Here is a 17,136-nt window from a genome sequence, read left to right on the forward strand (position 1 = left end):
GTATATCTCTCTCTCTCTATCTATCTCTCTCTTCCTTCCTTCCTCTCTTGACTCTTGCTCTGCATCCGTTCTCTGTGTGTTGTTCTTCCTTGTGTTTCCACAACCACACTGAAATCACCCAACTAAATGTGTTTCGAGCTTGTGGATCTGCAACTTTGGATATTTTTGTGTGACACTGAAGTACGATCAAGTACTGTAGGGCATTAATTTACAGGTAGGAAAAAAGTTTAAATATGGAGATATGAGGTTTCTGCCAGACAGACAGCAATGATATAAATATCGGTGAAGCTGCCCTTTTAATAAAAAGAAGGAAATCTTGGTATCTAAGGGTTTTATCGTTATTGATACTGAAATTAAAATGGCGTTTGTGTGCTTCTGCTTTTGTGTGCGTGTGTGTGCGCGCGCGTGTGTGTGTGTGTGTGCGTGTGTGTGTGTGTGTGTGTGTGTGCGTGTGCGCGTGTGCGTGTTTCAGCATGGGACCCCTCCCCTCCTGATTGCAGCTGGCGGTGGTAACATTCAGATCGTCCAGGTGCTGATGAGGAAAGGAGCAGAGATCCAGGCACATGATAAGGTGACAGCAAGCCCCCAGAACCACGGTAGAACTGGCCAAAGCTAGAACTGCAGGCGGGCTGGGGTCTGCCATATACAGTAGGGTTCAATAGACGTAATTTCGACGTTTGTGACGTGACATTCGTGACTTAAGGGGGACTGCCCATAAGTCCTACATCAGGGATACTCAAACTTCTGAACCGGTGGGCCACATTACAAAAATGACAAGGGGCCGCGGGCCGGTAAAATCTCGCTCTTTCGAACGACCATCATTTCGACCGGAGGGTTAGCGACTCACCCCACGGAGGTTAAGGTTAGGATAAAGGTTAGAGTTGGGTGTCGAAAAGATGACATGTAGAAACAGCGAAGCTATCCCCTGCGGGCCAGTTGATAAAATGACATTACTTGATAACTTTTTGCTTTATTTCCACATAACTCAAGACAATTTCAATGTGCATTATTTTATGGCCTGGAATTCCATTTATATTCTGTCAACCAACATTTGTAATCAAAGTAATTTGTTCTCTCTTTTTTATAATTCTGTGAAATTAGCATATTCCACAAAAACACCAAAACAAATTCATGTACGTTTGTCTGCTATTTATCTGGGTTGATATCTGTCTGCCTGTTATCGAGCTGGATAACATTAAAGATAGCTGAGCACATCTCTCTTTCAATTGCTTCACAATGCTATTTATGACTTTGCCACTTTCAACACAAATGGCTTTTTACAGAAAATAAACTTGTGAAAATTGATAGTTAAGGAAAATAAAATAAAATCAAACAATCTACTTAAAATAGATTACCCAGACTGTTTAGCTACCAAATGGCTAATGATGCAGTTGTTAAGTAGAGCTACAGTACGTCTCTTCATTTGCATTAGGCCTACTGTAACATTTTGGGTATGCTAATAAGTTGGGCAGAGGCAGAGCCACTGGTAAAAAAAATAGAGAGAGAAAAAAAAATCGGCGAAAATCTGCAATTTCTATGCCCGTATAAGATGTTTTGGCCATTATCTCTGGAACGCAAGGTCCAATCTGCACAGTGTAAAGCTTGTTGGATGCGCAACTTTGAGGACATTAAGCTGGTGGGCCGGAGTTTGAGTATCACTGTCCTACATCTCATTAGTCCTAATTTGGTTAGGGTTAGGTTTAGGCATAGTTTTACTGAGGTTAGGGTTAGAATTTGGGTTAGGTTTAGGCATAGTTTTACTGAGGTTAGGGTTAGGTTTAGGTTTAGGCATACTATTTTCACCAGGTTAACATTCACCAGATTCGGACTAATGGGATGTAGGAACAATGAAATGTCGGACCAATGCCATATGGCACCGACTTAAGACGTTCGTCGGCGTAAGAAAAATTGGCAAACTTTTGTCAGCTTCTTCAGGGTGCTTCAAGCGCCACTGAGCAACTTGCATTGAAATGAATAGCTGGGGGCGGGGCCGTCTGCCCTCTATTTATTAGTCCCCCCAGGAATCCGCGATTCCGCGATCACAGAATTTATCATGGAATTGGCGACCACCCGTGCATTTCTCGGCCATTCGCAGACTTTTCTGACGTCTTTTCTGACAGTCGCGAGTGGCGACAGAGCGGCGGGAGTAGTTATTACTACTATTATAAAACGATTTGTACATGGTCTGGCCAGTGGCCACCTCATACAGAGCCTGGGGGAATAGCTTAGCTTCCCTCCTGCTAGTTGCACTGACGCTGGATGGTCCGGTCCCACCCACATTCCTGACAGAAACTGTGTCCTGAACTATAGTTCCTCTATGCCTCTATGGTCCAGGCAATAACAATGCTAATGCAGAAGAGAATAAATAAATATTACACCCATACTAGGTAGTAGGTAGGCTATTCTCTAAATTGTGGTTACTATGGGCATGGTTTGGATGACAATATAGTCTTTGCAACAGAAAGTAATTATTAAAAACAATAACAATTAAAAAAAGAATAGATTTAATATTGGATTTCTATTCTCAAAAATGATTATTCGAATATTCGATTATTCTAACCACTAAATTACAATTAATTGTAGCAATATCATGAATGGTTTTACTTGATTATTAGAACTAAATCATTTTTAGCTTGATAGCTGGTCATTTTAGGGTGTTTTTTAATGTCTGCGGAATCAAGAATTGTTCTCAGCAGAATTCCGCAGAATTAGGATTGTTCTCCGCGGAATCAAGACTTTTTCTCTGCAGATTCCTGGGGGGACTAATGTATATATTACCTCTATGGGGGGACTAATGTATATATTACCTCTATGGGGGGACTAATGTATATATTACCTCTATGGGTGACAGACTTCATCCATCATAACACTGCAGACCCGGGATGCTCAACCCTTTTTCATTTCAAGGACCCTCCCCCGTTTGATGTGTGTTATCAGGTCTCTGACTCCCATTTGATACGGACGTTATCTCTGGATCCCCAATCTGCACTGTATAAAAGCAGCTATCTTCACAGTTAATTGGCCCTAAAACACGTTGCGAGTGCAATTAGTGTATCCCTTAAGTACTTGGATTCCTGCAGTGTCGCTGCGCTCTGAAGGTGACTGCTCTATGTGCCAAGGACGCTCCTGCCAAGAGAAGATATCAACAGTTTTGCAGGGATAAATGCCTCAGCTTTCTTCTCTTCTCTTTTCACACATCCCCCCCCCCCCCCCCCCCCCCCCCTCCCCTCCAGAGTGGAGCCAACGCTATCTATTACGCAGCAAGACACGGTCACGTCGAGACCCTGAAATTCCTGCACGAAAAGAAGTGTCCTCTGGACGTTCAAGATAAGGTACCTCGAGTGCCTAGCTCACTCTCTCCCTCTTCTCCTCGCGCTCACTTCTATATACACCCCCCCCCCCACCCCCCACCCCCCCATTACTCACTCATTAATCTCAGTACATACTCTAGTCTAGGCTCTTCAAAGCACCCTGAGAAGTGCTGTTTTGATTTACAAATCTCACACACACATACACACACACACGCACACACACACACACAATACACAGTACATGTATATACAGTGTATATATATATAGCTACACACATATATACACACACACACATCACCCCTAAACAAATACATGGTTACACACAGCAGCCGTGCACAGCCCACTGCAGCAGCTACCTGCGGAGAAAACCAGTCACTCTCGCTTTCATCCGCTTACATGCTGTTGCTATAGAAACAAGCCTTGCCGAGAACGGCTATCAGGCTGTGTTTGCGCGCGTGTGTGTGTGTGTGTGTGTGTGTGTGTGCGTGCGTGCGTGTGCATGCATATCTGTGTTTATCAGTGAACTGTGTCTGATGCTGGTTTATTGAGATTAAAAAAAGCAAAATCCCAAGGCGTTGTTATGTTTCTGGAGTCAGTCTAACCCCAGCAACCCCCCTCCCCTCCCCCACCCCACCCCTGCAGCAGAGGCAGACCCCCTTATTGTTTGTGATCATTGCTGACATAAAGACGATGGCAGCACTAGATTAATACATGCTATCATTACCGTGGGCCTTCGAGCAGTGGTTCTCAAACTTTTATCATGTCAAGGAGCCCTGTTTTTAGCCTTAACTGCCAAGCGACCCCCATACGAAGATTTGTGTGAAACAGTTCAAAATTATTCAAAATCTTTCACAGTTTTGACTAGATGCTTCCAAATTTTATGAAAATAGCCAAACTACAAGCTCATGACGTGTCTCAATGTGACACATTGTGAGCTTGTATGTCTTGTAAATCGTCTATTTTTAAATAGACATAAATAGACAAAGTATAAAATAGGATTAAAATGGTTGAACTGATTTTTTGCGACATGAACAAATTCCGCTGGGGACTCCCTGGAAACACCCTCAAGGACCCTATGGGCTCCCCGGACCCCACTTTGAGAACAATTGCCTTAGAGACCGTGTTCTCCTTTGTTTGTGTTTGTGTGTGTGTTTATTTAAGAGCTAACATTTCAGCTGACACAGCATTTGTAGCACGGTGGGCATCAGGTGATTTACTACTGTTTCTCTGTCCGATGTGCAGTGTGGGGAAACAGCGCTCCATGTGGCGGCACGCTACGGCAACGTGGACGTCATCAGCTACCTCTGCAGTATCCAGGCTAACCCTGACCTGGCCGACAGGGTAGGCACGCACGCACGCACACACACAAACACACACACACACACACACACACGCACACGTGTTTGTATTACTATTCTAAAATAAATTTGCAGATCTGCAAGCTCATAAGATGTCGCACTGAGACATGTTGTGAGTTTGTAGATCGTCTATTTTCTGTTTCGTGACATTATTGTTTCCCCTATTTAAAATAGGGGAAACAACTAAACCTGACCACCTCTAAATGTCTAATCCTAGCCCTAACCTGAATCTTTTTCTAATTGTAAACCTCTGTAAAATCTCTTTTCAAAAAGACAAACTTTATTCTTGTTTCTTAGCAAAATGGTTCTCACAATGTCTATTTCTTAAATTCTACTATACTTTTGGGGACATTTGGTGCTCACAAGTATAGTAATAAAGTGCACACACAAACACAGGTTTTGTGTAGGCCTGAACCCATTATTACGCATTTTGTGAGCTTGTATATCTGCTATTTTTCAATAGCTAAAGCATTGAATAATTCTAGGCCTATAGATAAGATCTGTATCCATGTCTACGTGTTGTCTCTTCTTCCAGGAGCAGGAGACCCCGCTGCACTGTGCCGCCTGGCACGGCTACTCGGCGGTGGCGCGTGCCCTCTGCCAGGCGGGGTGCCAGGTGGACGCCAGGAACCGCGAGGGCGAGAGCCCCCTGCTGACGGCCTCGGCGCGAGGCTTCAGCGACATCGTGGAGTGCCTTGTGGAGAACGGAGCCGACATGGAGGGCACAGACAAGGTAGCAGCACTCCCATCACAGTCAACCAAGTCTCACTGGGGACAGCAGCAGGCGCAAGCTCCCACACAGGGTCTGATTTTCCCCGTGGAAAAAACAGACAATATTGTCCGAATGTGGACAAATTTGGACCCGGTGTGCATGAGGTCATAGAGACACCTTGTGTTCATTTATTGTCTTTTTTTTTTTTTGCACATAAAATCAGACCCTGCGTGCAAATCCCTTCACGCCATTGTCGCCTGCCCGGAAATAACACATCTACTGGTTCACAGCGTGCTGCATCGAGACACGTTGTGATTGACAAAGTATTTTTGGTGGTGACAGCATAGTACAAAGAAGTAGTATAAATCGGGCTAAATCAAAGTAGACCTACTGTGCAGTCTGCAAGATTAGGTCTGGTCCTGACACACACACACACACACACACACACACACACACACACACACACACACACACAAACAAACTGCTACTCCGATCAGCATGACATTTCTTTTGCACATTGCCAGTAAGACACATACTGTAAGCAGCATACTTTTGTTTTATATCTTTATATGTATGTTTTATACTTTTAACTTTTATTTCATAATTGGAAGTCCAAGGACTTCTGATCAGGTTCTGATCAGACTGAAACCTTGACCAAATTTGGGAATCTTGCGTCAACAGTATGTCATAGATGCATCATAGATGACTGATATCCAAGGCTGACCACATGAAGTCTGAGATACACATTGGAGCCCCACCATGCCTAAAGTATAAATCAAGTATAAAACTGTCCCAAATCAAATGTATTTTAACACATTCTCAGCCAGAAATCAAAATAGACTTATGTAGCAGACTGCCAGACTTTTCTTACCTTTTAACGTGTTCACAGCTTCCAAACAAAAGAATCTGCATGCAAAACGGTGCCTCCACAGCTTTATTTACACAGTAAGCTGGATCAGGAAGTGGATAATCGGCTATGTCCCGCCTCCACCGGAAATGGAAACGGGTCAGTTTTCAAATGGGACCGGAAGCACTGTCTGGAGTACTTAGAAACTGCCCATCGGCGATCCGATTTTTTTTTTTTTTTTTATATATATCTTTATTCATGTCACATATGTTTCAACATTGTACATCAAACAAGTCAATATTGCAAAGACATTCTTTTTCTTTTTTTTTCCCCTTATCCCCAACCCTCCCCCCATGTTGCTATCATTAATCACTCCTTGAAACAATAATAAAGACAGTAACAATAAAATAAATACAAAACAATAAATCAGCGTACACAATATGCACGATAGTAAAGAAAAATAGTTACACAAACAAAGTTAAGTACAATAAATTAAAATAAAAAAATAAAATAATATATATATATATATAATATATATAATAAAATACCAATGGAATTAAGTCTCCTAGAAACCATAGTTGTATTATTTACATAGATCAAGTCGATAGAGTGCTAACAGACATCATCCTCCTCAATTATGTATATCATTACAAGTTGCCCCGAGAGGTGGCCATTAAATATTCTGAGTTGTACAGTGTTGGTCAGTCTACTGCAAGTGTCCTCAGACCCTCAAAGTATGTGATAAGTGGTTGCCAGGTTGAGAAAAATCTGTCTACCGATCCCCTCAGTGTGAATTTTATTTTTTCCAATTTTAGAAATCCCATGATGTCCTTCAACCATAAATCAGCAGAAGGAGGGGTTGGAGATTTCCATAGCAGTAATATCCTACGTCTTGCCACTAATGTTGCGAAGGCCAATATGTTGGATTTCTTTGTTGTTAGTAGCTGAAAATTCGATGGCACTCCAAAAATAGCTATTTGGGGTGAAGGTTCCAATTGAACCGAGAACACTTCAGAGAGAATCTCAAAGATTTTTGTCCAATATTGTACTAGCTTTGGGCAAGACCAGAACATGTGAGTATGGTTTGCTGGTGATAGCGCACAGCGATCACATTTGTCATCAACATCAGGATATAGCGAGCTTTGATTTACAATAATGAAGTCTATGAAAGATTTTAAATTGAATAAGTCCCAATCTTGCACATGACGTCGACGTATTAATCCTGTCAATAGCCCCGTCCCACCACTCGTCAGGAAAGGCTTCACCCAATTCAGTCTCCCAATTCTCCCTGTTCTTGGCCAGTGGGAACATATTTAGTTGGGTGATAGAATAGTAAGTCATTGAAATATGTCCTTTTCCTCCGGGTTGCAATTTTAGGAGAGTTTCCCAAGGTAGATCCCTCGGCCTCTCAGGGAATGAAGGGAAATGATTTCTAACAAAATCTCTGATTTGGAAAAAACGAAACTGATTATTTCTGGGCAGGTCAAATTTGGTCCGAATTTTATCGAAACTACAGAATATGTTTTTCTCATATAGGTCAGAGAATTTAACAATTCCCTTATCTTTCCAAATAGTGAAAGCAGAATCTAGTGTAGAGGGAGGAAACAAATGGTTGTGAACTATGGGGCAATTTATTGAGCTGTCTTTGAATTTAAAATGGGACCTCAGTTGCGACCAAATTTTTAGAGAAGCGATGACCACTGGATTAGTAGTATATTTAGTCGGTGATAAGGGAAGTTTAGAATGGACCAATACAGCAAGAGAGGTTGAGCGACAGGATTGGGCCTCTAATAAGCACCAGTCCGTCGATGGGGAGTGGAACCAGTAGGCCAACTTCTGCACATTGGCAGCCCAATAGTAAAATGTAAAATTTGGAAGGGCCAGGCCACCATCTTCGCGACTTCTTTGTAAAGTAGAAATTTTAATTCTAGACTGTTTACCCGCCCATATAAATGGTGATATGATCCGATCAAGAGCTACAAAGAATGATTTAGGGATGTATATTGGAATACATTGAAAGAGAAAGGAGAATTTCGGAAGTATAGTCATTTTAACAGATTGAATCCTTCCTGTCAGAGACAGAGGCAAGCTATCCCATCTTTGAAGATCTAACTTTACTTGGTCTAATAGGGGGGTAAAATTTGCAGAAAAAAGTGAAGTGAACTTGTTCGTAACATTTACACCTAGATATTTGAAACCAGAGGCTGAAATGTGGAAGGCGATCCGATTTTTGATTGTTTTATATCAATTAAAGCATATTGTTTTATATCAATTAAAGCTGGGGTGGGCAACTTTGATGATGGAGAGGGCCACTATATTTCCACCTTCACTCCAGAGGGCCACAATGCATATTGCTACGCCCTACTAGTATCTCATACAAAAGAAGCAAAAATAGCAGATCTACAAGCTCAAAAGCTTGTAGATCGGCTATTTTAGCTTCTTTTGAATTGGAATCCTAAATTATTTTTTGTTACTTTTGAATTGGAATCCTGAAATGTAACATGAATTAAAGCTGTGTGTGTGTGTGTGTGTGTGTGTGTGTGTGTGTGTGTGTGTGTGTGTGTGTGTGTGTGTGTGTGTGCGTGTGCGTGTGTGTGCGCGCGTGTGTGTGTGTTCCAGGACGGCCACACAGCCCTCCACCTGGCGGTCAGAAGGTGTCAGGTGGAGGTGGTCCGCTGCCTCCTCAGACACCACTGCCACGTGGACCAGCAGGATCGCCACGGCAACACGCCGCTGCACATCGCCTGCAAGGACGGCAACCTGCCCATCGTCACGGCCATCTGTCACGCCAAGGCCAGCCTGGACCTGGCTAACAAGGTCAGGAGGAGATCTCAAATGGAGGGGGAATGGGGGGGGTTGACAACTCTTCCAAAAGGATATGTATTTAGCCAGCGGACCCCCATCTGAAAATGTTTTGTGCCAAGGACCCCTGACATTTTCACAATTCTTCAAGATTTTTGTATATGTTATTTTTTAAGATTTGTTTTTTGGGCTTTCTATGCCTTTATTGATAGGACAGTAGACTGACAGGAAATGGGGAGAGAGATGGGGAATGACATGTGGCAAAGGTCGTCCGGATCGGGAATCGAACCGGCGACGCCAGCAGGCATCATAGCCTAGTATGTGGTATGCGCCTTGACCACCAGGCCAGCGGGCGCCCCGTATATGTTTTTAAACATTGCATCACGACACGTTGTGAGCTTGTAGATTCCACACTTGTAGAGCGTGTAGATCGCTCCCCTCCCCCTGGAACCCTGAGAGCCAGTGCACTATGGACACACTGGCAGCTCTGGTTGGGCCAATGGTAGGAGTTAGCAGCAGTTACAAGAGACTGGAAGACTCAGGTACTGTAATCGCAAATTGGCGTTTGGGACTAAATTAGGGGGAAAAGATTATCAAAAATAAAAAACGATCAGTCACTGAGTGAAGTGTCTGATCTGCATGGTAAATGAAAGTGCGTGTGCGGGCTTGTGAGTGTACATGATCAATAGTCTCTTGAAGTTTAGCACATGGATTGTAATGGCAGCTGATCTTGATTTGATGTGACATACCAGTAATCCTCAGGAATACAGCTCCTGTTTTTCTCCAGCATACTTTTACTGTAACAAGACTGGACACCACTAATTATGTTTCAACCAAGTAGAACTATGACCATTCATATCACATGATGGGGGGAATGCATGTGGCAAAGAGAGAGGAACCCAAAGCTCTCCCTGTCTCTCACACTTTGTTTACGGCTCATAAATTGCCATACATTATGGTTCATTACTCTGTAATCACACAGTAATTATGGAAATGAGGGCCCTGTGCTTCAGCCTAATCAGAGTGAAGATGATGAGTACATTTCCTTTTTAGATTTTTACAAGTTTACATTTTTTACAACTTCTACCAAAACATTCACTGCCTGGTATTAATTAATTAATTCATCCCAAACAAAAAGCTGGAAATATATATTTGTTAAGAATACTATGCCTAACTCTAACCCTAACCCTAACCTCTAACCCTAACTAAATTCGGACTAATGAACCTTCGGACTAATGAACCCTCGGACTTATGGGCAGTCCCAGTATCAGCAACGTTAACACTTGGGCTGCCATAGTTTTGTCATAACTAATGTAGATTAACTGCCATGTATCTTTCCTATTGTTTTTTACCTGATTTTCGGGGGTGGCGTGTGCGCGGCGGCCCCCGTTCAACGTGTTGTCTTTCGCACGGAGAAGAAAGAATACAACTGCGGTTACCATATTACCATGGTAACCAGTTAACACGTCCCTGGACGTGATAACGGGGCTATTGCACCGCACCGCGGTAATTCTTATCACGTTTTAATTTAAAGTGTTAATTTATTTTCGAGCAAATAGACAAGATACACCAGACGTACACCTAAGAAGACCTTGTATGTACCGTGTAGATCATTGGTTCTCAAAGTGGGGTCCCTGGGGAGGTACCAGGGGGTCCCCAGCTAAATCAGCGTCACAATCATGTTAACCCTTTTATCCATATTTTATACTTTGGCTATTAAAAATTAGCAGATATGCTCGGTTTTTATTTTATTTTTTTATTTTTACTCAAACTTTTCTTTTGGGGGTCCCTGGCAAAAATATTTTCAGATGGGGGTCTGCGGCCAAATATATATATATACATTTGAGGGGTCCTTGACTCGAAAGGTTTTGAGGAACCACTGGTGTAGATCATGCTGAAAGCCCAACGTTTCCTTGACGGCAGCTCTCGCTTCACCCGTTTTTTATGTGACTGCACATGATGCCAGCCGGCGGTAAGCCTGGGCTGCGCACCACTTCCCACAGCATTCCTCTGTCTCTTGTGAAGCCGCATCCTATTTTGACACCAAGTACTCTAATGTATTCTGAGACGGGGGTTGCTTTTCGCAGACAGCCTAAAGCCTCTCAGCTTTCACGCAGGGAGACATCTTGGGTGGCGATGTGCACCAGGAAGGAGCAATACTAGCCTATGTTTTGATTTATTCCTATCGTTATTGTCGGCATGTATTCAGTTTCTGAAATGTCGTATCACACGGGTGGAGTAATGCCTGCATTTCTGTTTGTGGTGAATGGAAATGTAATGAATACCATGTTGTATTCGAATCAATACAGCAGTCTCAGCAGGAACAACATAACAGTAGTTTGTCATGGAGTCGATGAAGTTTGATTCTTGCTCATATTGTTTACCTTAGCAACACCATAAAGTTTGACTATACCGCTGAAACCGCCAAATTGACTGTTTATTGTCATACCTCCAGACAAGGTCCCCCTATGGGATAACAGCGCCATCTGGCGATGCAACAGAGTAAAACTCATAAGCTCCCGTACGAGAAATGTCATTTGTCGGAAGGGCTGTCAATCACAAACGAGGGCACCGCCCCCGAGTGTATATAAGCCCTGTGGGCTATCATAACTTCCTCTTCCGCACCTCTGCTTACCTGCAACTAGAGTGTCGCGAACTCAGCCATATAAGTATTAATTCTGTAAAGTTTAGCCTAAAGCGACGGCTAGGAAGTCGGCCACTGGCCTTTATAGATTATCTCCCGTACGTTTTCTACTTCTATATTCTTCCTACAGTTCGGTCTTTTCTTCACTTTCGCTTTGAGTCTTTTACTTCTTCTCTGTACGTTCTGCCACGTGTTTCCCTGCCCTAGCTTAGCTTCGCTTAGCTTCGGTTAGCTCACGATGGCGGCTCGTCGGCCCACAGTTAGCAGCCTGCTAGCCAGGGTACCGAAGAAGTGCGGCCTTCCCAGCTGCAAAGGCCTCATCGCCAATGAAGATACACATCCGTTCTGCATTGTCTGCATGGGGGTAGGACACGCCTTGGCCTCTCTGTCCCCTCCGGCCCCGGCCACGGGGGTGAACTGTACTGACTGCCTCCAGTATGATGTTCCAGCCCTCGAGGCCCGCTGTGAGATCGCTGGCGCTGGTTACGGCCTTCACACCACGGTCTCCGCCGGATCCCTCCCAGACACCTCTCCTCGTGTGCCGGACAGCGCTGTACGCCACAGCGCTGCTTCTCGCCACGTGGTTAGGCCTCCAGCGGCCTCGCCCTCAGCTAGCTTCGGTAGCCCCGATGCTAGCGGGTCTGCTGCCCCTGCTATCCCTGCTGTTTCTCCGACGGGCTCGACTGGTGCCGTGCCCAAGAAGAGAACATGCAAGACTCGTCCATCCCCATGGACGAGCTCTCGGTGCTGGAACGTGCTACCATCCGTTGTGGCCTGGAGCTGCCGCTCGGAGACGCGCCACTCGGACCACGGGCTAGATTCCCCTCCTTGGCCAGGATGTGGAAGCCTCTCCCCCGCTTCGAATGGAAAAGCTCCCACTGGTCCCAGGCTTTGCAGAGGCCCTGCATTCAACCTGGACTACACACAAGGACCCCCCCAAGCTCCCCTTCTTGGTCGACTGCCGCGACGCAGAGAAGGCGGGAATCCCCTTGTGTCCTCCCATGGACAAACTGATGGCGCAGTCCCTCGTCGGGAGCATTAAGCCAGGTCATGAGCGGACCGGTCCTGGAGGCCGCAATCCCTTCAACTTGTCCGTGGGGAAGAAGCCTCCTGGGTTTGCCATCCCCTATGACGACAAGCAGTCTTCCAGGGTTAGGAACTCTTACAGAGCCTCCGCGCTGGCAGCCAGGACGATGAACGCCACCCAGCTGCTGCTTTTCTCCACCAGGCGCCTCCTTAGCGAGATGCGGGAGGTGCCTGACGAGATGGTGGAGGAAATGGACAAGTCGCTGCGCATGCTGATGGACCTGAATGTCCACGCCATCGAGTGGCTTGGACACGGCATGGATTACTGCATCCAGGCGGAACGTGCCAGGTGGCTTGAAAAGGTAAAGTGTCCTGGCAGTTCCGGAGAGGAGACCGAGAAGGTCCTGCAAGACCTCCCCGGCCACCCTACCTCCCTCATGGGCGGTGGACTGGAGCTTCTCCGCCAGGAGGTGGCGGATAAGAAGATTACTCTGGAACTCCTGGAGGCCACGACGGACCCCCAGGTACCCAGAAAGGAAAAGAGACAGGGACGGAGCAAGGCCCCTGGTCAGGCTGACAGGGGGCGCTCTTCCTCCAAGCAGGGGAAACAAAACAATCCCCCCAGGACCCCCTCTTCTTCCTCCGCGGGACCCCCTCGCACTGCAGCGGGGGCTCAGGCCCGCTCCCAATCCCGCCACCCTCCCAGGCACGGGATACCGGCCAGCTCCCACAAAGCCCGTGGGAAGCCGCCGCGAAAGTGACACTGGACTCTGGCGGGGTCCCCCTGAAAATTCAGGGGACCCCCCCTTGCAAGCGCAGACGTTTGGACAATATGAACAATTTTTCTTATGCCAAGAAAGTAATGTTTATTCCTCCTCTGTGCTCTCCTCCAGTGCCTGTATTAAAAAGTGTGTTGATAAAACAATGCCTGTTTATTTCAAACCCACCTGCTTTAGTACAGACGACCCCATTTTGCATGAATTTAGCCAGTGTAGAGAAGTCCAGGCTGGAATTTCTTTCCACTCAGAAAATATCGCTTCCTCCAGTCACGCAGACAGGTTACAAGCAGAATATTTCTCTTTGCAAAATGTTCCCAGACAAGCTAATTCCTATTCACAATGGTATGGTTTCACTAGTGTGCAATACCCCTCTGTCTCCACCGAGCGGCACTGTTATGCCGACTCTAGTTCAGGACAGGAGTTTGGTCTTAGCGTCAGGGAAGAAGCCAACACATATCACCCAGGGTCGGCCTCGTCTTCCCGTAAGGAAGCATATAAAGGCCTTAGCACAGGTTGTAAACGTAAATACAATTCCCCGAGCCGGGGATTATGTTACTTATGTGATGAACCCTGTCCCCCGGGCTCCACGCTATGTGCCGCCTGTATTTTTAACAAGCGAGGCTTCTTGGAGGTCACGTGTCCGTCTCCCACCGGATACGGAAATAAGCGTACCGGAAACGGAAACGCTCTTTCCGCCGGTGTCTCCGCGCCTTCCGGCCCGGCGTCTGGCGGATACGGATACGTGCCCGGATACGGAACCTCTCGGTCCCGTCCTTCCTCTCCCTCCCGGCTCAGGCGGTACAACTCCAAGGCTTCTCCGTTGCTCAGCAACACGTTAGCACAGTGTGCAGAGCAATGGAAGCGTTGCAATCCGAATCACTGGGTGTTTCGGACGGTGACACGGGGCTACAGACTACAGTTCGCGGAAATACCCTCCCTATCCAGCAAGGTTATTTACACTCGAGCCCGCGGCTTGAAAGCGGATGCCTTGAGGGAGGAGATAGACTCACTATTGCGCAAGGGCGCTATAGTGGAGTTATCACGCGACCAGAGCCGTTATTTTCTGGTTCAGAAAAAAGGAGGGGGGCTGCGTCCGATTATGGACTTACGTGCTCTGAACAAGCACTTGAAAAAGTTCAAATTCAGGATGCTGACGTCAGAGTCACTGATGAAATCAGTGAGACAGGGGGATTTCCACTGTTCAGTGGATCTGAGGGACGCTTATCAGCACATCCTCATTTATCCCCCACACAGGAAGTTCCTGCGGTTCGCCTTCGAGGGGCGCCTGTACGAGTACACGGTCCTCCCTTTCGGTCTTTCCCTGAGCCCTCGGGTTTTCGTGAAAGTGACCGAGGCAGCCATTGCTCCACTGAGGCATCAGGGAGTCAGGCTGGCGAACTACATAGACGATTGGATGATTTCCGCCGCCTCCTGCTCAGAAGCGGCGCGCCATACCAATCTGGTGTTGTCACACCTGAAGGCCTTGGGTTTCAACGTCAATTTTGGCAAAAGCATGTTGTCACCCTCCCAGCAGATTTCCTTTATAGGAATATCTCTGGACTCGGCCACCATGTCCGCTCGCCTCTCCCCGGAGAGGGTGGACAGGTTTCTGACTTGTCTCGGCTCCTTCCGACTGAACCAGGTGGTCAGGTACAAGGAGTGCATGAAGTTGACTGGGCTGATGGCGTCAGCGGTGCAACTTCTGCGTCTGGGCAGGTTTCATATGAGACCTTTCCAGCGGTGGTCACTGGCGCTCAGGATTCCTTCCCTGCAAGGGTACAGGAAGGTGACAGTCAGCCAGGTCTGCATGGACGCTCTGGTCCCATGGAGGGACCAGGCGTTGTTGACGAGTGGGGTCTCCATGGGCGAAGTGGTGTCACGCAAGGTGATCACCACAGACGCCAGCCGCTCGGGGTGGGGCGCCACCCACGAGGGGCGCTCAGCCAGGGGCCTTTGGACCCAGGCCATGTTGGAGTACCACATCAACTATCTGGAGTTAATGGCGATCTACTTGGCGCTCAAGCATTTCGAACCATTTCTCCGGGGTTGCCATTTCCTGGTCAGGACGGACAACACGGCGGCCCTGTATTATCTCAACAAACAGGGCGGCCTCTCCTCGCGTACGCTGGATCAGCTGGCGCGCGAGATGACCCTCTGGTGCTTGCCTCGTCTGAGGTCCATCAGAGCCTCCCATGTTCCGGGCCTTCAGAACGGCGGCGCCGATCTGTTGTCCAGGGGGGAGCCTCGTTACGAGGATTGGTCTCTCCACCCTGCGGTGGTGAGGCAGATTTTCTCCAGGTTCGGTCAACCTCGAGTCGATCTCTTTGCCTCCCAGGAGAACGCGAAGTGTCCCCTTTACTTCTCAGTGAGGGGACCTTCTCCTCTGGGGACGGACGCGTTTGCTTACGAATGGCCACAAGGTCTTCTCTACGCGTTTCCACCCCTGGAACTGATCCTTCCCACTCTGGAGAGGATCAGATGTTCCAACCAGGAGGTTCTTCTGGTGACACCATCCAGGGGAGTGTGGAGGTCTCTGATCACCCCACTGCTCTCTCGACCCCCTTGGCGGCTTCCCTTGCACAGGGATCTGCTGCGCCAGGCAGGGGACGAGATCTTCCATCCAGACCCACGGGGCCTAGACCTGTGGGTTTGGCCCGTGAGAGGGAGAACCTGCTCGCAGCAGGCTTCTCACCGACGGTTGTAGCCACTATTCAGAGTGCTAGAGCCCCCTCTACTAGGGCTGTGTATGATGGAAGGTGGAATGCCTTTTTGGACTGGTGTGAGCTACAGGAGCCACCTGTGGTGGCTCATTTAGCTTCGGCCCAGAGGGTGTTAGATTTCCTGCAGGACCGCCTGGACCTTGGTCTGGCGTTCTCTACACTGAGGGGTTATTTAGCGGCTATTGATGCCTGCCACCTGGGGGTGGCAGGTAAAGGCCTTTCTAAAATCCCTGAGGTGGTCCAGTTCATGCATGGTGTTGACCATTTGAGACCTGTGACCAGAGCCTTGTTTCCTGTGTGGGATCTACAAGTGGTTCTTGAGGGCCTTTGCAAGGCACCCTTTGAACCGATTGGGAGGACCTCTTTGAAACATTTAAGTTTCAAAACAGCTCTTTTGCTTGCCTTGTCTACGGCTAAGCGTGTGAGCGACCTTCATGCGCTCTCTGTGAGCCCTGATTGTATGAGGTTTCTCAATAATGACTCTTAAACCTCATTTGAGTTTTATTCCTAAGAACCGTGTGGTCCCGAAGGAACCTGTTGTTTTGACGGCTTTCCATCCTCCTCCGTTTGCATCGGAGGAGGATAGGCGTCTTCATTGTCTTTGTCCAGTTAGGGCCCTGAAGGCCTACTGTGATAGGACGGTGGACAGCAGGTCTACTTCTCAGCTTTTCGTGGTCATGAATGCCCGTCAACGAAAAGCGGTGTCCAAACCCACTCTGTCGAGATGGCTTGTGGATGCAATTAGGTTGGCTTACACCCGGTCTGGGTCTGAAGTGCCGGAAGCACTTAAGGCCCACAGTACTAGGGGTGTGTCTACCTCTTGGGCTTTGTCCAAAGGTGTCTCCATTGAGGAGATTTGTGCAGCGGCGAATTGGTCTTCGCCGTCCACCTTTGCGACCTACTATCACCTGGACGTTGCGCCTTCTGCTATGGCGC

General features: G+C 47.1%; 1 protein-coding gene across 2 annotated transcripts in view; it reads left to right on the forward strand.

The window, feature by feature from the left end:
- Positions 1 to 17,136, forward strand: part of dapk1 (death-associated protein kinase 1) — a 98,455-nt gene that overhangs the window by 50,994 nt on the left and 30,325 nt on the right. For both annotated transcript variants that reach the window (XM_080738877.1, XM_080738876.1), the window contains exons 13-17: positions 473 to 571; positions 3,234 to 3,332; positions 4,555 to 4,653; positions 5,206 to 5,403; positions 8,849 to 9,046. In XM_080738877.1, coding sequence (XP_080595003.1) covers positions 473 to 571; positions 3,234 to 3,332; positions 4,555 to 4,653; positions 5,206 to 5,403; positions 8,849 to 9,046 — 693 coding nt within the window. The remainder of the gene's footprint in view (positions 1 to 472; positions 572 to 3,233; positions 3,333 to 4,554; positions 4,654 to 5,205; positions 5,404 to 8,848; positions 9,047 to 17,136) is intronic.

This window comes from Nannobrachium achirus (genome assembly GCF_963921795.1).
Source record: "Nannobrachium achirus genome assembly, chromosome: 12".
Classification (NCBI taxonomy): Eukaryota; Metazoa; Chordata; class Actinopteri; order Myctophiformes; family Myctophidae; genus Nannobrachium; species Nannobrachium achirus.